The sequence below is a fragment of the Lathamus discolor genome, chromosome 15 (assembly GCF_037157495.1).
Source record: "Lathamus discolor isolate bLatDis1 chromosome 15, bLatDis1.hap1, whole genome shotgun sequence".
Classification (NCBI taxonomy): domain Eukaryota; kingdom Metazoa; phylum Chordata; class Aves; order Psittaciformes; family Psittacidae; genus Lathamus; species Lathamus discolor.
The window spans coordinates 6,534,219-6,558,605 of record NC_088898.1 but is presented as its reverse complement, the minus strand read 5'-3'; the positions used below and the strand labels follow the sequence as shown (position 1 = coordinate 6,558,605).

Below are 24,387 nucleotides of genomic sequence, written 5' to 3'. Positions count from 1 at the left end.
GAGGAGCTCCTCTAGCAGACACAGCTCCCCCTTTGGCCCAGAGTCGAAAGAGGTGGATGCCGTGTCATGTTTTATCTCACTCCATCTTAAAGGCCACGCAAGAAAAGCAAGTGGAGAATCACAGCACTTGGAGCCTCCCCAAAGCAGCTCCCACCGCAGCTGCAGTTTGGAGTGGCCCTGAAGCCGCTGATGTCTGAGTGGTCCTTGATAGCATTGGCAGTCTGCTTCCTGCCAGACCTTTGCTGAATGAAGTTCAAACCCAGGGGAAAATTGAGTCCAATTCATCTTAAACTCAACTGCTTCCTCCTTGAAACTGTCAGGGTGAAAACTAAGAGGGTTTGCTAAGCACAGAGGTTGTGTACGCCTCTGCTGAGCTCTTCCTGAGGGAGACAGAGTACAGCAGGACAGGGGAGAGCAAACTACTGTATGGTTTGTAATAGGGAACTGGGGAGGCTTAGGGTCCTGGGCACAGGATCTGGCCAAGGGCACAAGAGAATATGTGTACAGCACCATGCCCTGGTTCTGGCTCAGTACCTCCACTCCTCTACGACTGTTTGAAGCCTTCCAGATTTGCATTGGATATAATGAGATGATGATGAAGCCTTTTGTGGTGACTTTTTCATGTAGTAAACATGGTCTTTCACAGCTCTGGGGTGTGGACTGTAATGAGCTTGAAACTGTTTGCTCCTCTGGCAAGCTGAAAGGTTGTGAATGCATTGGAGTGAATTCACTAGGCATCTTTGATCAGCTCCATTAAGCATCTGCATAGGCTCCAACAGAATGATTATGTTAGTAGACAGGATGAAATAGCTCGGATTGACAATCCGTTTTTGAGGACAGTCATTGCAGTGAGGTTTATATTCTTCCAGAACATGAGGGGTTTGGGAGTGACTTTAAAGGAAGTACTGATTTTTAAGGAAGGATCCTGTTAGTAGGGTATTTCTTCCTGAAAGAGGATAAAAAGCACTGTATCATTAGACACAGCACTTCATCTTCCAAACATGGGATTGTCACTTCATACGTGTATACACAACCTAATCCTCAGGGCTGCATATTCCTTGTTGGGCATAATGAAGTGAACCAAAAGGAAGACAGAAGCGCTGATTTCCACCCCTTCTCTCTGCTATGCACACTCACGTTGTCTTTCTATACGGCACTGCAAAAGCCTTGCCCACCATATGACATCTACAACAGGCTGCACATAGCCTGCAAGACAAGGAATGAGCAAGTCAGGTCCAGCATTGGGTGCTTTTCATAGCTTGGCCAAGGGAAAAGCCTTCCTGCCTCCTCGCTGACTCTTCCTCTCAAGGCTCCCATTAGCTCATGTGCAGCTCATGGCTGAGCCTTGTAAATGGTATTCCCGGTTACCCTTCATTGGCCCCAGGAGGGAGCAGTGAATCAGAGCTTTTGGCCCTGTAGAGCTTCTTGCTGAATGGATGCGCTCAGGATGCGGAGCAAGAACAGTTTGGATAAGGCCAGGCAGGCCCGCGCTTCCTTGTGACCTGCTGGCTTCCAAAGCTCGGCACTGAGCGCAGGGGGAGCAGCGTTTAAGCTGGCTGTCTTCACACCAAGGTGCATCAATAACTAACACTCATGTTTGCCTCCTTTCCTCAGGGTTTTCCTGGTGATTTTGGGGAACGAGGACCTCCAGGCATCGATGGGAACCCGGTAAGCTGATGGCTTTTCTCTCTATTGCCCTGTTCTGCATCACACTGGTTAGGCTGAAAGAGGTCTATAAGTTTGCTGTCAGCTGCCTGCATTTTGGTTTTGACCCTCCTGAAGAACAAATGTACATCTCCGCCCTGCTCCAGCATGCTGTGAATTGCCGTGTTCAACTCAACATCCCGTAACTGCCAGGTCATCATGTTGCCGTTTGATTTCCATCTCCATCTATTGCCTTTCTCACGCCTTGGTCTTGACAGATGCTTCCTCATCCTGAGGACATCACTAGAAGGAAAATCATGAGAGAAAAGGCAGGGATGTTGCTTCTGATGAGCAGGCAGTGGTTGGAGAGCGTTGTACCACAGGGGCTGATGCAAAGCCTGTGACAGCCACAGGAATCATTGACTAGTGTGCTTTGCATGAAGCTTTGTATGAATATAGCAGAGAGACATGGGCTGACAGGCAGAAGGTCATATTATCATAAGGTACCCACAGATGGCATGTGAGCTCTCGGAGGAGCAGGCCACATACTCGGTTGTATAGAGGTCTGAGATACATAAAGAGGCACATTCCTCTCCTTTTCATTGCATCCTGTTTTGTGATGTAGGGTAGCAAGCTGGTGCCACTTGGTTTGCATCTCTCTAGCCTGTAGAATTAAGCTTCTAAAGTACTCCAAGCTCAGCACCTTTTCTCATCCAAGATGAATGTTAATACCGGTGTAGGAAGTGCCAGATTCCCCATTCCGGTGCCTGGGAGCACCAAGAGGCAGACACCATAGCCCAGGCTTCTGCTGCCCTGCTCCCTGGGCTGCAGTGGGAGAAGTCTCCAAGCTCCTGAGTTCTTGGCTTCCCTCTGGTCTCCATCAGACCCCTGCTGGCTTTCTAAGAATGGGATGTGTCTCCTGGGAATTGGGTCAGGATGGTCACGGGGACCATTTAAGCAGCAGGATGCTGATAAGGTTGATTTTGCTCTGCTCTTGTAGCACTGAATACCAAACAGTTGGGTGTGCGCTGTTTTCCACTCCTCACAAAACAGGCCCTTGTGGATTGCAGAAGTTCTCACTGTACTCATTATTCTAAGTTAATTTCTGAGCGGCTTTCTTGGTTCTCCCTCCATTAGCATGTGAGCAGAACTGATTCATCTTTCAGATTCCTGCTGCCTTGGTTATTCACACATAATCTCAGCGCTGCCCTTGGTGCTCGATGGAGTGATTTCTGTGAGGTAACAACACCCCGCCTGTGTCTTCAAGTTGCCATTCATCATACATGCAAAGTAGAAGTTACCTTCAGGAGCAGCTCTGGTTGCCAGGCCAAGCCCAGCCACACTCCAGCCTTTGTGGGAATTGATCACAGGAGTCACAAATGCAGTGAACTGAAAGAACGAGATTCCCAAGGAATACTTGTGCAGGACTTTTCCCATCCTTCAGTCAACTTAAGCCATGGGTCAGAGTAGAATCAGTGATCCCAGAAGTCTTCCTGGATTCTACTGCTATTTCCAGACAGGAAGAGCAGAATCCTGGAGGTCAGAAAGAGGGTTTTTTTCCCCAAATAACTTGTTTTGGTTTCTTTCACATCTGCAAGTTGTCCAAGCCCCATTCAGAAGATGCACTCAGTGTCAGCTGAATGCCAGTTCCCAGAGCATCGGAGAAGAAGCAAACATCCCTCCCGTTAATTCATCCAGAAGGATTGCTCCTTCTTTCATCTTATCAACGGCTCTTTAATATTAATGTGCCTTGGAGATTGTAGAATGGAAACAGACTGCTTCAGCTGCCTTAGAGGGAGGTTCACAGGGTCACAAGCGGAGTCACAGACACAGAGAAATGCCAGGAAGTCTGTTTGCGGAGCATGGCTTTGCTAGGTGGGGTAATGCAGCTCAGTTGTGGGCAGGCTGCCATAGGTCCTGGGCTGCCACATGCTCTGTTTGATCCACTGAGCACTCGCTGCTGCTGTCGCATGGGGATGGCTGAAGCCGACTGTCTCTGATCTTCTTTCCATCCCCTCCAGACAGAGCAAAGGCTCTTCCAACCACAGGGGCGTTTTTCCCTCCTACCAACTTGCTGAGAACTGTTGAGCCATCACATTCCACATCCCTGCTCCCGGAGCGCTTTAGCCACTCCAATTAGTCTCCTAATCACAGGAATTAGACATGGGAAAGGGCTGTTGATTCATCTCCTTGTCTCTTGTCCCAGTGCCCGGTTCATGCACTGAGGAAGGGAGAATAGAGCCTGATTTCCCTCGCAGGTCAGGGCCCAGCCTGTCATTACTGATAGCCAGGAAGGAGCACCTGCAAACCCTTCATTTCCCAGGCCAGGGAATGGCTCAAATTAAAAGCTATTCCTGCCTGCATCTCCCTGGGGAGTCCACCCCCTCCTTTTCCAAGAGGAAATCCTCTTGTGCTAGATGCGGGGCCGTGAGTTTCCACATTTCCCCTTTCTCTTGAGGAATACCCACACGGCGTTAACTCGGAAATCCAGGCAGTTCCTTCTGGACCAAGAGCTGCCCATCCACCCTGTCTGCATCCCAGCCACCCTTGGAGCCTTACTGGGAAACCCAGGCCACCGTGCAGCTCCTGTGCTCAGCATTCCAGGGAGTATTCCCTCTCCTTGCTAAGCATAGTAACACCAGGCCTCGACTTAAAGCTTGAAGCTGACCTTATTACAGCAGCTCCAAGGACGCAGAAATCCCACCCATGAGGAACAATTGCTCCACAGATGTCCCAAGTATGCAGGAAAGGAACCGGCTGTAAAAAAAGCCATTTTAGGCTGGTTGAGATTATGAAATGCTTTCTGCGTGCGCTTGCCCAATAGTCCTTTACTCCACTTCCATCAAATAAACACACAGAGCCCTTTCCCCAAGGAGGCTGAGCACGTTTGGTCAAGTTACAACCCCTTCTCTTTCATTCTTTCACTAGGAAAAGCTTTCCATAAAAGGGGAGCTTTATTGCACTGAAGGGGGGACTCCACCAGATGTGCTCCATAAACTGAACTGCTCTGTCAAAGAAGTAGGCAGTGTGATCCAGAGCAGGGGTAGGGCTGTCTGAGCCAACGGGGAGCTTAGTGCATCCAATGCACTTGTTTCGAGAGGCCCTGTTGGAGATGGGAGCATGTAAGTGCAGGTCCTTGCCCTGACAAGCACTGTCAGTGCAGCAAAGGAGACATGGGGACAGGCTGAGCGTCACATCACTGATGTGGTATTCGGACCTAAAGAGCTGACTTGTGTGGGTCTGACACAGCTTCCCAGCTGCACATCACCTGGAAATGCCATCAGGCACCTGCACGGCTTTGGAAAGCTGGAGCGGAGGGAGTTTGTGAAGCTGAGAACTCAAAGCAGCCCACAAACCTAGACAGCAAATCTGTCCTTGGAGCAGTGAGCTGGGAGGTGCTCTTGGAAAGCCTCTGAGAGGAGTTGGTGCTTTCCAAAACGCCCTGCTTGGGAGCAGCCTGTAAGAGATGGCAAACGGGCGCGGAGCCCAAGACGGAATCTCTGCAGTCCCTCTCCTGCTGTCCGCAGTGCGATCACAAGTGATTCATCCTCCAAGTGAGTGCAGGAGCTACCGGCTCCAGGGACAGAGGTGTGAGCCACATCCCTGTGGACAAGCTGCAGCCTGAAGGCTAAGGGCTCTTTCTGAAGATGAAAGCAATGGCTGGTTGATGGTCTGGGATGGATGAGGCAGAACGCAGAGGATGCTGCTGGCTCCGCACCTTAAACCAGCTCTTAGATACAGGAGGCACAGCCTCAGGGCACCCCGTGTTCCAAACACATCTCCAGGGCCCATCAGCCAGGACCAGAAGCTCTCCATACCCATCATACCCTCTTCCCAAACTATCCAATTTCGTTTTCATCCTTATGAGTTTTACTGCTCTTCAACCACTCCCAAAACCCCTTCCCCTTTCCCAGTGCTAAGCAACAGCTTTCCTTCCCCTCCCTTTCCTTCCCACCTTAGCTTTGCTGTCCCCTACCCTTGCCCTTCTCCTTGCCCATGATTTCATCTCACCCGGGGCAGGCTCCCTCCTGCTCGGTGTAAGGCTGCTTCTGTCCATCCTTCTCCCAGGAGAAGCCAGCCCGGTGTGTGGAGAGGATGCGCTCACTCACAGGGAAGCTCTCCATCACTTCTGCTGGGGAAGGGGCTATGGGGGGGCATGGAAAGGGGAGGGATGGTCTTTTCCATTCCCTCCAGCTCTAGAAACACAGAGCTGCCTTTCAGCCTGTAGCCAGTGCGTCTGTAACCATGTCGGTTTGTCTTTCCTTTTAGGGAGAATTGGGAGCCCCAGGTCCTCCTGGAGTCCTTGGACTCATTGTAAGTACAAAAACAAGTGGAGATCTGGCTTCTCGCCCCTTTAACCCTTTCAGCCTGCATGACTGCGCACAGATTGTCTGCTTCCTGTGGCAGGGCAGCAAACAGGAGTGTTTGTAAGGGGAGGTTGCCTGCTGGATTGGGAGGTGGAGGGGGGCAAACCCTTCCCAAGCAAAAGGCAACAGATTGAACCTTTACTGTTAGTGCCCTTTTGATAACCCTTATCAGGGTACTTCTTCAAAGATGCAATGTGCATCCTACACCGGGACCTATCCTCTTAAAACACAAGTCCCTGTAAGCAGTAACCTCAGGGAATCTTGCTCCCTGGAGAGACCATGGGCAGGAAGGATCTGTCCTCTGGGTATGCAGGGATTTTATGTGCACTGCCACCATCCCATCACTAAAGCAGGTAATTATGTACACAGCCAGCTTCCGCCCTTCATTACAGCAGGAGATAAAAGGCTGTAAGGATGGGTGGCAGCTCCTCCGCTGGCAGCTGTGCTGGGGGTTAGTGAATGCCCAGCTGAGCACATCATGGTTTCTTTTTAGGTCTCAGTGCCTGTTTCGAGTTATTTCCTTCCATGCATGAGAAGCGGTAGGCTCTGTTAGCACTGCAGCATTCTTTCAAGATGATTCCTCTTCAGCTAATCCATTGCACTGAATGGTTAAAAACCCTCCCCTTTTGCCTTTCCTTAGCTTAAATTATAGGTGTGTGTAGGTCAGGTGAGATCAAGGCCTCAATTGCCCCAACACTGCACATAGAGCACAAAACCCAGGAGTCTTAGACTCTGTGAAGGGAAAGCTGAGAATATCCTGACGCAAGTATTCCCATCTTGCAGATGGGGCGGTTGGGCAAAGGTGGATTAAGGCTCCAGAATGGTTTTTGTGGAGCCAGGAATTAGGTTTGTGTTTCCCTTTGTTAGTGGAAATGAAAGCAGCTGCCTTAGACACAACAGCAGAAAGGATGCGATCCTGGCAAAGAGCCGTAAGAGGAAGATTGCTATTGAAAAGAATCTGATTGAAGGTTATTGTCCAAATTGGATCATATTTCTCCAAGCTTTCGGAAAGATTTGTCTTAACCTGGTTGCTATTATCTCACAGGTATTTATTTGTTAGAAAGTGGCAGGTCAGGCACTATAAATGTGATTCAGTTCCTTACAGAGGTGATGGAGCCCTCCCACTTGCGCTGGCCCAGCCAGTGCCATGCTGTTACGTGCTTGGGACACATCACAGGGCCAGGAAGAACAGGTTTTGCTGGAGCTGATCTGGAATGAGCACAGGCAGCGTGTGGTTTCTAACCTGCCTTTGTGATCATTTTTGTCCCACATTAACTGCAGCCACCCAAATAGCACCAAATTCTATGTGGGGTACAACGAAACTGTTGTGTTCTCCCTGACTGTCCCCATGTAGCGCTGCACATCCTAGACCAGGATTCAGGTCCATCACCATACCTGGAGCCTGCCCCCTTCTCTGCCTTGGTCAATTATGTTGGTCTCTACTGGCACCCCAAGATTTTGGCTGGAAAAGGGCAAACCCAGCAGATCTCCTTTTGCTGCTGAGCCTGGTCTGGCTTAAACTTTAAGTATGTCTCCTCCCTTCCCATCCAGATGAAGGAATCATCATTCCTGTTGGGAGCTTCTTCCTGGCTTTACTTTTAAGGCAAAAAGTCAGGCTTTTGCAGGGCTGTTTTCCAGGAATCGCTTGCTGCAGCACTGGCAATCGGCTGCTGTTGTTCCCAGTTCTTCTGTTGGTACCACTCTGAGCACCTAATAATTTCAGAGATTCAGGTCAGATTAAGATCTGAAACTGAATCAGATCTTATACCCCAGGGTTATACGCAACTCCTGAACTGAGGATGCTGAAGCATCTCAAGTGGGATTGATCTATCACTGACCTCCTCCATCCTCCTGGGAAGAAGGGGGCATATCTCTCCTGCATTTTCCTCTCTGTGGGACAGCACCAGCCTCCTTCCCTGGGGTCTGCAGCACGGGGCTCACTCTGTATGGCATCAACAGCATGTTTGCTGCAATCCCATTCAGTCTCTTCCTTCCTTCCTTCCCATTTACAGTCACCCCCAGGGACTGGCCGGGTCCCCGGCTGCTCCAGCACCCTGCAGGTGTTTGGGTTTGCTGTTTGAGAGGCTCAAGAGCAGAATTAGATGTAACTCAAAGCCTCTAATTAACCATGTGGGCAAAGCTTTAAGTAAACTCCTTCCCACAAGCAGCCTTTATGCTGGGAGGTATGAAAAGAGCATCTGTTGAGGCGGCTGCAGCTCTCCTTCAGCAGAGCCTCCCCTGTTTATTTACACACTGCAGTGAGGCTGGAGCACCCCATCACTGACTCTCTTCATGGGCAGGAAGCAGCCAAAGCCTGTTTGAAAGCCACTGAAGGCTTTCTTTTGTACATGCACACGCAGGTACAGCAGCATCCGCAGCTCCAGGGTCCTCCTGTGCTCCAGTCTCTCATATGAGTCCCAGGCCACGATGCTATCAGCAGAATGGCCACGCTGATGAGACACTTCTGTCCTTACCTCCTGTTCCTCCTCTCTCCTCCCCATATCGCTTTTAGACATCAAAGCTTGGCAGTGACCTGAATTTCTTGACCATTGTCTTTTTTGCTGTTTGGGTCTGTGTCCTGTTTAACACACCCTCGGATCCCATCCGGAGAACTTGAGAATACTCTAGAATCATGGAATCACAGAATGGTTTGGGTTGGAAAGGACCTTAACATCATCCAGTTCTAACCCCTCTGCCATGGGCAGGGACACCTCACACTAAACCATGGCACCCGAGGCTCTGTCCAACCTGGCCTTGAACACTGCCAGGGATGGAGCACTCACAACCTCCCTGGGCAACCCATTCCAGTGCCTCACCACCCTCACAGTAAAGAATTTCTTCCTTATATCCAATCTAAAAATCTATCTCTGATAGATTCTTCCTGAGAACAGGAATAACTTCATCAAGAATAAATACGCTCCAGGATTGTCTTAAGCCTGCTCAATGTTTTAACATTGCAGATAGTGAAAGAGGGAAATGAATCCATTCAAAAGCTAGGAAAAACGAATTCTTTCTCAGATCCTACCCCAGCTGCACACTTCAAAGTGGATTCTTAATTAATTTTCCACTATTTTGCCATTCATTTACTAGCCTGAATTCCTTATCCAGTTAAGTGAACCCTGGGTTTGGAGCCTGACCACACTCCCCAACACCCGTATCTCCTGTGGGCATAGGATGAGCTGACTATGGGGAACAGCTCGCATCTCCAGCGGTTAGTGCCAAGGGGATTTGGGGTCTGTGCTTTGTGGTGAGAGTAGGATGTGAATAGGAGCTGCTGCTCTTCCCTCGCATGCCTGAGAGGCGAACACCCTGTGCTGCTTTTACTTAGGGGCTGTCTACACGTTAAAAGCCTCTTGACTCATGCCAGGATGCTGCTTCTGCGTAAGTCAGTGGTGCAATTCCTTAGGGATACTGAGAGATGGGAGAGGAATTTCTGAACGTGAACTGTTGGCTTTTCACCTGATGACTCTGGTAATTCTCCTTCTCTTACCAGGGTGACATGGGCTCTGTTGGACCGATAGGCTATCCAGGACCAAAAGGCTTAAAGGTGAGAGAGCTGTATGAGCTCTTGTCCCTCCACAGCAGGGCTGAAGATTATCCTGCTCCTCCCTTGGGTAATGGTGACTGTCCAGCCCATGAAGGGTGGTTAAAGGATGTGTGATGGAGCAGCTTTGGGACCAGTCTGGCACTTGGCTTTAGGGCTGTGCCAGGCCAATGCTGTGTCCAAGCCACCAGCTCCATCAGGGACATCAGTGTCATAGACCTGGGCAAGTCTTCACAGTGGCTCAGTCTCACTTTGAACCCTCATTTGTTTCAGGGGCTGATGGGAAACCCTGGAGAACATGGACTGAAAGGTGATAAGGTGATCTGAATACTCCCTTATTGCACTGTGTTTTAATTTTGCATGTGAAACCCCCTTTCTAGCTTCTCTTTCTTATTCAGCGCCATGACACTGGTTCCATTTTGGCTGTCTCTTTGCCCCCATCTTCCCACCTTCCCTCCTTTCTTGACACTCCAGTTTTGATGTATCTCCCCCATCCCCTTTTCCATGGAGCTCGTTGGAGCTTCTATCTCCCACTGATGACAGTAACTGTAAGATTATCCGGTGTTTCACTGAGCTTTTATGGGTTTATATTGGTTGCATGATGGGATGGGGAAGGATGGCAAAGACCTAGGAGCACTGACAATGGGTTTGCATTAACACGTGTGATGTGACAAAGCAGCGCAGCTCACTGGATCAAGGGAACCAGCTGGATCCCCAGGAGCACTGTTCTGTGTTAGGTTCCTCTGCTCCCGTTTAGAGGCTCACCTCGGCTCAGCCTCCTGTCGAGAGGAAATTGCCTTATGCCAAACTGACATAAATCACTTTAAAAGAATGAGAAAGGAGAAGGGGCCTCCATTGCAATGATTTATTGCTGCTGGCACAGAAATGTGCAGCTTGAGCTAAACCAGCATGAAGCTGTGTGTGGAAATGTCTCACTGTCACGAGAACCATCCTCCTACAGGTATTTGACTGGAGGATTTATTTAGTCTGAAGGAGTGGGAGGTGCAATCATTTATTGTTGGTCCTGATTGCTCAGGAGGGCAATGGAAAATGGCCATTAAGTGTATTCTCCTCCTCCTGTCTGATGTTTTATTGCCTTGTTCGATGTTTGCTTTTAGAGGATGATTTAGCTGCCCAGAACTGCACAAGGGGGAAGTAGTGTCAAGCCAGTTGATTCCATTCTGCTCCTATCGTAGTAGCTCTTTCCATGGCTCCTGTGTCTGCAGTTTCCATTCCTTCCTTGCACCGCCTTTTCGCTTGTGTAGAGAGGAAGAACAGGGCAAAAGAAGGACTTTTTGCTTGAAAAGAAGCTTAAGACATTATAGCTTCCTGGGTATTGGTCTCCATCACTTGACACACGTTACTCTGTTTATCCCCAGTATTTCTCCAGCCACTGCTATCACAGTAACCAAATGGTTTGCAGCTCTCTGCAGTTATCCCTACAATACTCCCATGTGCAGAATTATTCGTCCTCCCCCAGTAAGCCCCTGCTCAGTCTTGTAGCCTCTCTGCTGAGGTGCAGGAAAACCTCTTGTTTCCCTCCCTAGCTACCTCTCCCACTACATTTTCCTTGGACAGCCTTCCTGGCTTTCATTACAGCCTTTTCCCAACCCAAGACTGACAATCCATCCCTTCTGCTCAAGCCTCCTCTGTCCCTAATGAGTTGACTTTAGTTTGAATATCCTGGGTGCTGTCAAACACTTGGATTGGACCAGCAGTGATTCCAGAGCCAGAGAGAGCTTCCAAACACCTTGTGCATGCCCTTTCCAGCGGTCCAACAGCCAAAGGGTGGGAAATACAAGGTAAAGGAAAATCGGGCCCACTGAGGCACTGATGACCACAAGGCTCATGCGCTCATGTGAAGGCACAAGCCATTTTTAGCCAAAGCATCAGAGTCTGCTGCACTTGTTTGCATGGGTACAGACAAAGTTCATCAGCTCTCCTCACATTTAGGGGAGAATTTGGCCTGAAACAGCTTTGTGGCTTTTTCAGTTATTTGTTTTTCTGATTTGTTGGCCTTGCTGTTCAGCTGGTTGGCCCAGTTCATAATACAGCCCTTCTCCAGCTGATCAAAAGGCTTTTGCATGCATTTACTCATTCCCACATTTCCTTAGTGAATGGCACCTTTAAGCCTTTTTATTTTCTCTCATTCTGATTGGGGCATCATGAGTAAAACCACTCATCCCTTCTTACAGCTTGCTTACATTTGTGTTTTAATGGTTTATGTTCTGGTACCACTAAGGAATTTATATATATGTGTGTATGTATAATGTATATAATATATATAATGTATATAATATATATAATGTATATAATATATATATGTAATACATAATATATATATATATCTGGTCTTCTTAATTGAAGCTGGTCTTAGAAATATGTGACTTAAGGAAATCCCACATATAGGAAAGTAGAGGCAGGATCTTTGTGTTCACTTAGTGCCTGGTTGGGCTTGGGTCACAGGAAGGACCCTGCCCAGCACAGTGAGATTGACTTCTGTTGGAGCTTCCTTCTGTATTCGCTCACCAGTCATATCACTGTTTGTTTCTACTGTTATTGCTATTTTTAGGCTGAGACAGCTTATTTAAAGGCTTTCTCTGGTCACCTACTATTCTTTTTGTGTCCATTAGCTTTTGACTTCAGTATAACCCTTCATCGTCTACTTCAGACAGAGCTGTCTTACTGCTATGACCAGAAACGTAAGCAGCCTCCCTGAATCTTGTATTTATTCTCTATGTCTATGGGTCTGAAAGTTTGCCTCTTGCCATTCTTGAAACGTTTCCAGACCACGGTTGTATGCAGTCTGCAGAGAGCCTTATTCACAGCTTGGTCACCTCCCAAGTAAAAGAGTTCTCTCTGCTTGATGTTGAAGATGCAATTCCAGGAGTGAACTTAGCTAACTCGTTAGGGATGGTGGTCCAGTCACCATGTAGCAACCTTTTCACTGCACATTGGTGTGGCTCAAGCACACCCATCCCACTGTATGAATATATGAGCCTATGAGGTCCCTGATTCCCTTTATTTCAGACTTGCAGGCTGTTTTCCTGCAGTGCGTTCACCAGGAATGCTGCAGAAGGAAGGGCTGGCAGCACACTGTGCAGAGCTGATATACAGCCCATACAGCAGAAAGCTATGTTGGAGCCCAGGAGTCTTGTATACACCCCAGCTTGCAAACAGGGTTCAGAAATCAGTTGAAGACACACGGTTTTCCATAGGGGTTGAGCTGCCATCTGCCAACTGTCCAAGCATCTTCCCTGAGACATCTCTGAAAGTCATACACGAAGTGTGTTGAACATGCAAGGTAAACGAACCCAGGTACTAGTGAATCAAAATTCCAGCAGCAAATCAACACCTTACACCAGTGTTTTTCACTGATTTTTGGACCTTGTCATCCTTTGTTGCTTGTTTGGTATTCTACAAGGTGCAGCTCAGTTAATCCAAGGCATCACATAGTGGAGGCCAGGCACGAACCAGACTAAGGGGCAACATCCCACTCCTCCTGCATAAATCACATCTAGCAGCTAGGGAGGCAAGTAGGCACACCAATGTTAGCCAGCCCCTTCTGCATCCCCCATACAAGCTCTTGGTGCCACAATATTTAATGATGCTTTTTACAGCTTCAGTTTCCCCACAGAATGGGTCATCCTTCTGTTCTCTTTGGAGAAGAGAGGGGCAGAGAGGGTTGCATCTCCTCCTATAAGGAGGAGTGGAATTACTGTATAACCCCGAAATAAAGAGTGGTCCTGAGAAGAGCAAGTGACAACACAAAGGAAAGGTGGAGGAAGTGGAGGAAATCCAAGCTGCTTGTCCACATGAAGCAGTTCTGTGAATCAGGACACCTGTAACTTGTGAAGGACGCAGCTCAGTGAAATACCTCGGGGTCTCTGAAGCTGCATTTCTGTTTATAGGTGAAACATGAAACAGGCACCACCCCATGGGCAGAGCCTGTTTGTAATTTCGGATCAGACGTTCCTCCTCCTCCCCACGAGCAAAGTCCTCACAGCCCCTTTTCAGCCTGTTTTAACAATAAACCTGCCTGACGTCTTTCCTCCTTGTTTTGCCCCTCACATTAAGGGCACAGACACCGAATCACAGTTTCAGATTTATTGTGCTCAAGGCAGCTGAGACGGGATGCCTTAGTCCTTTGGTTTAAGATGTTAATAACCATCACAGATGGATTGTTCATGTGCTATGATCTCTCTGTTGCGCTATTGCAATAGCACAGATAAGAGATGGGTTTTGTCTTCCCTGCTTCCTTCTCACCTTCTCTAATGCCCATTTCTTAGAGTTGTTTGAAAACTCTTCTTTGTCACATAGTCACCATCCCACTCTACTCAAAGGTCAGCGATAAAGGTTTGTTCCTGCTTTTTGCAATGCTCAGGAAACTCTTTCCCTATAGTAGTCCTTTCTTAATGTCCAAGTATCCATTCCAAGCAGTATTTCAATGGCCATTTCTATTGCTGGGGAGAAAACTGCTTAAGAAAAGATAAATCCTTTTTTGACCCTTAGTATAAGGGATAAAAACAAGGAGTTTTCAGAGCAAGCAAAACTATTTTCCTGCTGTTCTTTTGGCAGGAGCCAGCATAAGAGTAGATTTCAGTGGTTTAAACCCTGGACCAGATAAAAGAGAAGATGAGAGAAACCTTGCAATGGTTGGAAATGAGCTGGGTCATCCAGTAGGTTTTTTGCCATCCCTATTGTATCCAGTACTTGGGGTTCATCCGAACTGAAGCTGTGTAAATAGCTGATTGTTTCCATTTGCTTGCATTGCCAAAAAGGAGAAAAAAAAAAAGATAGATGGAAAATGGTTTAAATGAAGCAAAAAGTTGGTTGTTTGACTCAAATTAAAATATTTTAGGTAACAAACCAAATGGGTAAAATTAATTTAACTTTTTTTTTTTTGTTTAAGAGTGACATTTTTGCTATATAAAAGGTTTGTTTTGAAGCTGCTTTACTGAAATGTTCTGGGAACATTTACCGAAACAGGCAAATTTAGCATGAATCCATGAAATGTTTCCATCACTCAATCTGCATAGTTCCCAATTAGTCTTCTTCTGCACAAGCTGTCTCCAAATAGTCTTTCCCAACATAAGCCTTAACCATCCACAATTTCATTATCCCCTGCATGCTTCTGAGGTTGTGACAATTACTTCAGCTCTCTGATAACAAGCGAGTGGGTTTTGCTTGAGTAGAAGTAGACTTCCTCTGCCGTCTCCTTGTAGACTCTGGCTCTGTTGCAGGAGCCCATATGTCTGCCATGTGGGCTATGGTTAAACATACAGCTCTCTGTGCTCATATTGCTTGTTGTCTTCCTGGGAAACCCATGTGCTGTACATGGGACAGAGTTCCTCCGAGTTATTTCTGTTGGGTCTTATTGTACCAAGTCTTTACAGCTGTTCCTCCTTTGACTTCCCAAGAAGAATTTTCCTTTCTTTGCCCCATCATTGACCCATCCTTTAAGTAAATCACTAAGTAAACGGTGTTGGTCGGGAGGTCATCTGGTCCAACAGCCTGCTCACAGCAGGGCTAAGAGGTGATGCAAGAAGAAAACCTTCAGGGGTACTTATATTCTCTCCGGGGAGTCAGGATCTGTTACAGTGGTCCAAAGAGGTGAATGAAAGATAGCTTGATTAGGAAATACTGCCAGTGATGCTGTGCCTAAAGATGGTTTTCCCCCCCACAATGAACACCAGCCTCCTGGGGTTTCTCAGCCTAGATATTGGCAGTGAGATGGAATTAAAGCATTACTAGAAGTTACTCATGTATTCTTTCAGAATAGGATTGATTTTTGATGCCAGCACGAGGATACGCTCTCAGGAACCCTGAGTATTGTTTTCTTTTCTATAGAGCTCTATGAGAGAAAAGCTCCATTCACTGAAATCTGAACTAGCTCTTCTGTTCAGCTGAATCTGAACACTTCACCACCTTCACTGTTGCTGTTAGCCAGAGAAATTCAGTCTCTTCTTGCAGCTTCTATACACAATGCTTGGGAATTTGTACTCTTCTCTCTCCTGCAGTTTCATTTCTCACTTTAGAATCAATGTACGGAAATACATAGCTTGTTCAGGATTGCTGTTAGAGTTAACATGATCTACAGGCTGCCAGCAGGTCAGTTTTGTCTGGAGCTGGCAATGAGACTTTTTGCTGTACAATGCACTGTCTAGCACCTACCTGGGCACTTTGGCCACTGCTGTTGCCTGTTTTAACTCTCTGGTGATGTGTATCCAGGGTGATCAGGGAGGAGCGGGTGTTCCAGGAGATATCGGCTTCCAAGGAGACAAGGTAATTGATTTTCTTTTCTCCATCGTTTTCTTTCTTCTTTACATAGTAGAATGTGTGGCCACCAGCTTTCTCAGCTCACCTTAAGCCATGAGGAGCTGGAACTAACTGCATCCTGCTGTCAGGTCTCCCTGCCTGGATAGTTCTCATTAGGGGTACTATGTGCCTTGCTAGAATTCATGTCAGTATATGGATTTTGTTGTTATTCATAATAAAAGTAGTTCTACCGGGGGCTTTCTATAAAAGCGGCCATATCTCCCTGTTAGAAATGGATGTGATGGGTGAATTGATGAGGATGGGTGTGAATGTGTGTGGTCCGATGACTTCTCCCCTGTGACTACAACACGATATTGACTTCAGCTGGCTAACGCTGTACTGAGCGCTGCACTGGAGCCTACATGGCTCCGAGCCACATCCAACTGCAACAGCTCATGTGTTCTTTGGGGCTAAATTCAGCCCCAGCTTCAGCAGAAACATGTCACTGTCCCAGTAACTGCCCCAGCTCCTCGCAGGGCTGAGTTTAGCCCTTAGAAAGCGCTTCTCTCTCTATGCAGAGGAGATGGAGATGGAGAATATGTATTTTTGTGATGCTTCATTGTGTTCTGAGAACCTGTGTCTCTCTCAGGGCAGCCAGGGTTTGCCTGGGGTCCCTGGGGCACGAGGGAAAGCAGGCCCCCTGGTAAGTAACCAAGCACCCTCTGCTTCCTCCTCTCCTTGTCTAAAGGTTCTGTGCCCAGCTGGAAAGGCAGCTTGGCAGGGGTTTGCTGCTCTCAGCAGGAAAGCCGGGAGCCAGCTCACTTTTCTCCATGTTTTCCTGATTTCTGCAGGGAAAAGTCGGTGACAAAGGTCCAGTCGGGTTTCCAGGACCGCCTGGCCCTGAGGTACGTCCCACCACTTCTTCTAGCATCCTTTTCTTAGGTAACTTCTGCAGCATCCTTTCTTCAGCACACCCCCACGATGACACCTCTCTCCTACCTTTGCTTTGCCTCTGCAGCAGGAAATGTCTGCAGCTCCCCACAGGGAATCAGCTCTCTGATAAACACCCATATGGCAACAGATGGCTGTTGAGATGCCAGTCTCCTGTCCACACAGGAGGTGTTTAGCTCTCGAGCTGTGTACAGACAGGCCCACAGAGGGTTTTGATTAGGAGGAATATGCATGGAGCTGTTGCTAATTCATAGGGAAAGCAAGAGCCAGACGCTGCCTCCCACATGGGCACCCAGCCCGATGGAGAAGGGACGGCTGCTGCTGCTCACCACACCTGAGCTCTGACATTTACCAACCCCAGACTGGTGTGTCCGTGGCCCTGCTTTCTGGCCCTTTTTGGTCTTCAACTCTTTTTGCAGGGCAGAGCAATCATTTATTGGATCTTGCATCTCACTTTCCACCCATCCTCCTCTTTTCAGCCTAGGGCTTCACTTCTCTTCTAGCGTACGATGGTTCATGAGTGGCGATGAGGTAGCAGGTTCCATCCAGATGGGTTCAAGACCCATTCTACATCTCATGTTTTCCTGGTTTTTTCCTTCCACATTTTTTCATTGATATTATGGAGGGATTTTTAAGTTTTTCCCCCACAAAATACCAATTCCGGTAGAAAAAGGCTCTTCCTGCCCTTACAGGAAACACATCACGGTGACACCTTAAATGCAGGATCAGCTTCCCCCAGCTTCATAAGCAACCAGACAACATCTTTACAATGCTCAAGAGCCCTTTCCAGCACAACCGATGGTCTGTTTTCCCATCATCAGTGCTCTGGCATGTTGCTGGGTCTGAAAGGGCTCTCGGCTGAGTGCTGCCACTTAAGCAATCGTTCCTCTCTGTTGCTATTGGAAATAACCACAGATTCCTTTGTTTCCTTAGCGAAGGGCTGGTGGGTGGGAAGGAGCCGCTGCCTGGCTGAAGGCAGCAGCTAATGAGCATGTCAGCACCTTTCCTAATCCCTCGCCTGCTTCCCTTTGTCGCCGAGGCGTGCAGTCGGGCTCCTCGGAGCACGGAGATTATGCGCTGACTCGTAAAGATTAATTAAACCCCAAACTGCCAGTTCGAGCTGCGTGATGACAGCGAGGCCCTCGCAGCCATAAACCTGCCAAGAAGATGGACCTAAAGGGAGCTGCTGGGAAAAGGCTGCTCTTGAATCAAACCGATAGCGCTGCTCCCGTCATCTTGTTCCATTCCCTTTGGAAGCGGTGCTGTGGCCCACACGCAGACACTGCATGTAATGAATGTCTCAGCCCTTAGCTTTGAGTTAAAACTCTCGCTTGAAGCTGGCTGCAAAAGTCCATCCGTGCACCCTGATTGTATCTCCTTTTCTTCAGGGCTTCCCAGGTGATATTGGCCCACCAGGAGAAAACGGTCCTGAAGGCCTGAAGGTGAGTGGAGCAGAGATTGGAGCAATGTGTGGGGTGGGAAGCAGCCAGGGAAAACAAAGTAGTGGGAAAGGGGGGCAAGAGAGAAAGCCCTGGAGGTTCCTAAGATTGTCCCAGCCAGCGTTTCAGCTTGGTCTGTTTGGCTTGAGGCCCCTCCAAGTGCAGGGTTTTCTTTTTCTGTAGCAGCATTGACATTGGATGATGTCCCGTGGCTGTGAAAGAGACTTTCTCGTTTTAATTGCCCTTCTGAGCTTGTGTTTCTATCTTCTGAGTATCTTTTCCTTCGGCTTTTTCTCAGGGAAAGCCAGGAGCACGAGGTTTACCTGGGCAGAGAGGGCTGCCTGGACAAGAGGTGAGTGTCCTCGGACCAAAAAGCAGGTTGGATTTAAGGAATAATGTTGAGTTTTGAAGATTAATGAGCGCTGAAATGGTGCCTGCAATTTGAAATCCTTCGGTGCCTCTGAATCTGGAAGCAGATGCTTGTATTCAGCAATCAGGGACTTGTGGAAGAAGAGCATCCCCTAAGCTGTGAGCTTTGCTTCCAATCACTGGCATCTGCTGACCCTAAACTCTACATTGGCTTTTCATTTAATGTCTGTTTCCCCCATACCCACCCAGAATGGGTGTTAATGCCTTTTTCCCTGCACATCCACTGGCGCACCCATGCCCTGACCTGGCTCTTGCTTTCTGCTCCTTTTAAGTGTGCTTTATTCCAACTGAGACCTGCGGACTCCATGCAATCTCCTTTTGTAAAGGGAGTACATAGATTAGAATCGCCCTTCTGCAAAGGTTCATGTGCCCCAGCATCTCAGAGCTTGCTGCTTTCTTTTATAGCTTCATATGAAAACTTGAAGCTTCATTCCTGTTGTGGTCACTAAGGAGCAAATGTCATTGATTTAATGGAGCTGCAAATGCTTTATACATACTTTAAGGCCTGAGACCCTTCTATTTGTCCTGTTGTAACCCCAGTGTAGTTTCTTCTCCTTCAGGCGTGTGTAAGCTGTTTGTCCAGTCCTAAGAGACTGTGCAAATAACACAGAGTGCACACATGGGCAGCAGCTCATTTTAACAGCACTAATAACTCTTAACTTTTTCTGGGAACTCTTTTGCTTGGTCCCTAAATGGGATTAATGCAAATTAGCTCATTTATTTGCACTGAAATAAGGGGGAAAAAAATATTCCAGGCAATTTACAAAGGGAATCAAAGCCCTGCATTCCAGGTTCAGGCAGGCATGACCAAGCTGCCTTCAATTTACTCCAGTTAGTGAGTGTAAAACTGAAGACATGGACATGGAGTTTGTATGCCTGTGCCTTTACCACTGCGGCTACCCAAGGTCAAGGTTGCATGTTACAACGCCTTTAGAAATGGGGTGCATTGTGGGTGGCTTGTCTGAGCCCATTGAGCTGGGTGCCTGATTTCCAGTCCTATCTTCATCCTGCCAGCTCGTGCCACCAGGGCTGACCACTTAAATGAGAGCAGCCAGAGCTGCCAAGGGCGCTTTTAATTCCTCTCTTGGCAGTTGGTTTTAGACACTTGAGATGACTTTTGTGAAGCTTAATTGAAGGTCTCCTAGAAACTGTAAATCTGATCCAATCACATTAGAAACTGGTGCAGAGCCAAGGGAAAGGACTGGGTCCAATTGCTGCGTGAGATCTTGAGATAGCTCCATCCTGCGGCATGTGTAGTCCCATTTGGAAGCAAAAGGGAAAGCTTCCCATGGCTGCCAAGTGGATCTGTGGGAGGTTTTGTAGCACCCTTTTTGTGGGGGGAAAAAGAAAAGGGAAGAAAGAAAACTAGACAGGTCTACAGCATTCGTATCCCTGCCAAATCAAATGAAACAGTGATGCAAGCATGTCCGGGGTACCACATGGGCCATAGCCAGCCCTTGATAGGCCAAATCAGCTGGTGTTGATGTTGGTCAAATTTTGGAAATAATATTTTATATATATATATATGTATAAAATATATATATTATTTTAGAAAATAATATTATAAACCAATATATTATTGTTTTCCATGAGATGGGGAAGGGAGATGAGAAGCCTCAGAGATGCTGAGCTGCCTGCTCTGAGATTCAGAAGGACTCAGTTGTTAAGGGTGGCAGCTGAGCACACAGCCTGTGTTTATCTGCTGCTCGTGCTGCAGACCTTTCATTCTTGCTGCATGGTGAGTGCAGATTTTGTCACTTCTTTGCCTTTGATTGTCCTCTCTTGTCACCTCAGGGAGATGAAGGACCCTTAGGACCACCGGGAGTACCTGGTCCAGAGGTAGGTTTCAGTGGTTTATTCAGTTACTATCAACTAAGTGATGCAATTGTAGTTAAATTAACACAAAGCTTCAAATCTCTTGGTTTGGGGAGTGATTTGCCCTTAAGAAATACTGTCTTGTCTAGAGCTTAGCTCGACTGCTTGATGCAGGATGGTTCAAGCCAAGGAAGTGCCTTGCACACAGGGTGTTGAATGGGACTTTATAACTTGCTTAAAGTCTCAGACTGTGAAAATCCCTCTAATATCTAAACAGTTCATCCTCAAAATCAAGCAGGCTGACTGGAAACCATCTCTGTAACCAGTCCTGATGTTTCTTCCTTGATTTACAATGGTTTTCAACAAGTGGAGGGAAAGCAACTAAAAAGACCAGTGAGAGAAAGTGTTTTCCTCCTGTGTTGCCTTGGGCTGCTCCATCTCCAGCACCTTGGATTCACAGGGTGCTTGTGAGCTGCACCATATACATACACAGGCACACTGCTGCGACCCAGGGCAGCAGCAAGCCTTTGATGTTCATTGTTTTTCCATGTATTTCAGGGTCGATCAGGCCGGAAGGGATTCCCAGGGAGACCTGGTCCTGATGGTCCAAAGGTGAGGAAAGAGTTTGCTCATGATCGGGGAAGCAGCAGGTGGAAGGGAAGAAAGGAAAAGGGAAATGCCTTTTCTCACCTTTGCCATGCTCCAAGCTTAGGGTATTCATTCCAGAAAGGACAAGAGGAACTGAGGATTTCCCTCAGATTTTGGGGTCTCGGTTTCTGCTTGGTTTCTTCAGCAAAAGGAATGATGGTGCATTTTAAGCCATGTGCTTTATTATAAACAAGTGTGTTCCTCCTTTGATATTAACCAACTCCATCATCTCATCTTATTTTCCATTGCTGCTCCACGTTTTTGTTCTCAGTACACACCATTCCTATCGTTGCTGCCTGGAGCCATCCCAGGGCAATCACTCCACAACCCCACACTCAAAAGGAAAGGGAAAACCCAAGGAAAACAACCTCACCAAACACTAAATAGCACAGATGTGGTCTGGCAGCGCATGTGGAGTACCTGCCTACTGAGAAAATACAGCTGCCATCACCCAGAGACAATGCTGCTCAGTGCTGAGCCTGGCCTCTGGATGGCCTGTCCAGGGGCACTCCAACCGTCTTCAAGTGCCCTTGTCCCTGGTGGGTTTGGAATTCTCCTCCCTCTCTTCCTGGTTTTCTCTTCAGCCTCATTTTTCTCATTCCCTGCATTTCTCCCATCCTGCACTGTGATTTATCTTGTGTAGGTTCTTCCTGTGGTTTTCATGTGGATGCTCCATGTAATGTGCCTGTGGTTGAGATTTATCAAGAGCAGAATTGCTTGGGAATACTTGGGTTGTCTTTTATTCCTGTGGCACTTCCATTAGCAGATGAACCTTGTCAGACCCTTTCTCCTCTGTCATTCAGGACCCCATGGTGTCTCTACTCCTGCTTTCCCAAAATGCTCCTCAAATCCTTTGGTCTTTTCCCATTCTCTCCTCCTGCTGATGTGTTTCTGTCTTCATTGGCTTTCAGATTGAAAGGTAATGGCTCAGAAACACCTCAACTTCGGGAGCGCCTCTGATGTGAACATGCCTTATTAAACATGGGGATAAAGCCACCAGGCTGTGCCACAGGGAAAGAGACAGCTTATGTCTCAATGTCTGAGCTTGCGTTTTGAGTGCAGGCTGTTGTGCCACAGCAGGACCTGCTGCTTTTAGGGTATTTCACTCCAGAGCAGTAAATGCTTCTTGCTCTGGGTTACCTTTGGCTCACAGCTGGATTTGTAAGGCGCTGCTTCCTGCAGATGTCCCACGATTCACACGCAGCAGCAAAACTAAAGGTGCACCAAGAACCACATTGTGCTGCTGAGGGTCTGCACCAAGTAACCCGTGTGCCTTGTCTCTCCTTGTCCTGCAGGGTGAGCCAGGAAACCGGGGCCGGCCAGGGAAGGTTGGTGAGCAGGTAAACTCCTTGTGTTCCTTGTCTGTTTGCCAGTCTCCAATGTACAACGTCTCCCAGATGACCAGAGGGGACAGTAGGCAGGGGTTTCTTGCTACCTCAACCTGTCTATAGTCCTGGTGCTCCAGTGGGGTGTTCTTAGTCTGTGTGAAGCTCTTGGTAAGCAGCATTGACAGTGACCATCGCGTCTGCTTTAACCTGGAGGGTTTCCCATTGCAGAGTGATAAAGCCACAGCTCAGGTGGATGTGCTGTCAGTACTGGCAGCACTACAGCCCATATAAGCAGTTGTGCTTCTCCAGGAGGCAAAGAAATGGCCAGGAAAGAGACTGTGGATTTCTGTGTATTCCCCTTATGCCTAAAATGGCAATTTCCAGGCTTTGCCTATGGAGGTTTTAAAGACAGGATCCTCTGCTTTGAGTGCTCCAGTGCTTTGACATTGCTTCCGGAGCAAAAGAGATAGCAGCTGAAGAAACCAGACCCTGGGGAAGAGAGGCATTGAGCAGTGTTTCATTGTATGGAAGAGAGAGCATCCTGCTGGGGTAGCAGGGGACATGCATCATCCCTGTAGGCTTTGGGTGAACCACAGGCATCAAGGAAAAAGAAGCAACTGTTCCCATGTGATTGAAACCAACCAACTTGTCCACCACCAACCCTGAAATTACATCCACAGAGCCTCCAACATGTTCTCTGTGCTCCTACATGGCCATACTAAGCTGGCTGCAGCAGACAAAGAGGGTTTTGCTTCCCAGCACAGCTGTGCTCCCAACGCTTTCTCTGTGGATGGTCAACAGGTTTGGGTTGGGTTGGGTTGGGTTGGTTTAGCTTTCCCCAGCCTTTCTGGCTCTTCTTTTCCCTCTATGCAACAGCTGGGGGTTGCTTCACCAATGGGTTTCTGAGCAAGCAAGCCCAAACCCCAAAGTGGATCCTTTTCAAACACCATCAATCTGATGAGTTTCAGTCTATATCTAGGATAGTTATTGATATTTAAAAATTAGAGCTGTTCCTATGTTATGGTTGATCATTTACTCCATGAACAACTGAAGAAGCAAAGTTGTTCCACACATCTATCAGATTTATCAGCTCAGATTTATCTGCAGCTCCATCAGAGTCTGTAGAACCTCAGGCAACACCTACCAGCGCTCTGTGCCTCTGTTTCCCCGTCTGTGGAAGGCATGGTACAGCTCTGAGCAGTGCTTTGCACGACACCTCCTGTTTTCAGGTGGATGCTGCTGTATTACAGTGCAAAGCAAACATTCAGAAGTGTTTGGAGAGCCTGAATCAGAGGTTGTGCTCCAAGGACAAAGCATCATTAGCAGCATTAGTCTTTAACGTCCCGCAGGACTGACCTTGGATGAAAACTGTAGGCACGGTTCACCCAAAGGAAAACACAGCTGGCCTCCGCCAGCACTGAGACCAGCACAGGGGTATGAAAGCTGCCTGTATTATTCTTACTCAATTAGTCTCTGTCTCGAAATATCACACAGAAAGAGTTTCCATTTCCGCACCAGTCAAGTCATTAGAACAAAAATGTCACACCACATTAGTGAGAAATAACCTCCTTCCCCATCACACCTTCGCTGAACAGGGCTGGAGTGTTGGGGTTTCAGTCCTCCCTCCACCCTAAGCCTCAGTGTTTGGTGTTGGGGCTGGGTTGGTTTTCTGCAGGGCTCTGAGAGGTTGGGCTACCCAGGTCACTTGGCACTGAAAGGCACTTTCACTTCATCCCTGTTTTCCCTTGTGGAGGTCTTGATGTTCCCTATTCCATGGGCACAATAGAAGTGGTCAAGCTCCAGATGTGCTGTCCTTCGTATGGGTTCCATCTGAGCTGAAACCTTCAGCATTAACAACACGATAAACAGTCAGCATCCATCTCATTGGAGCTCTCTTCCCTTTCTTAGAGACATCTATTTAGGCAAACATGCGAGTTTCTGAAAGGTTTCCGGTGACACTTGAG

General features: G+C 47.8%; 1 protein-coding gene across 5 annotated transcripts in view; it reads left to right on the top strand.

The window, feature by feature from the left end:
- Positions 1–24,387, top strand: part of COL27A1 (collagen type XXVII alpha 1 chain) — a 195,601-nt gene that overhangs the window by 106,179 nt on the left and 65,035 nt on the right. For all 5 annotated transcript variants that reach the window (XM_065696066.1, XM_065696069.1, XM_065696070.1 and 2 more), the window contains 12 exons: positions 1,615–1,668; positions 5,914–5,958; positions 9,505–9,558; positions 9,829–9,873; positions 15,787–15,840; positions 16,463–16,516; positions 16,665–16,718; positions 18,153–18,206; positions 18,502–18,555; positions 20,427–20,471; positions 21,006–21,059; positions 22,391–22,435. In XM_065696066.1, coding sequence (XP_065552138.1) covers positions 1,615–1,668; positions 5,914–5,958; positions 9,505–9,558; positions 9,829–9,873; positions 15,787–15,840; positions 16,463–16,516; positions 16,665–16,718; positions 18,153–18,206; positions 18,502–18,555; positions 20,427–20,471; positions 21,006–21,059; positions 22,391–22,435 — 612 coding nt within the window. The remainder of the gene's footprint in view (positions 1–1,614; positions 1,669–5,913; positions 5,959–9,504; positions 9,559–9,828; positions 9,874–15,786; positions 15,841–16,462; positions 16,517–16,664; positions 16,719–18,152; positions 18,207–18,501; positions 18,556–20,426; positions 20,472–21,005; positions 21,060–22,390; positions 22,436–24,387) is intronic.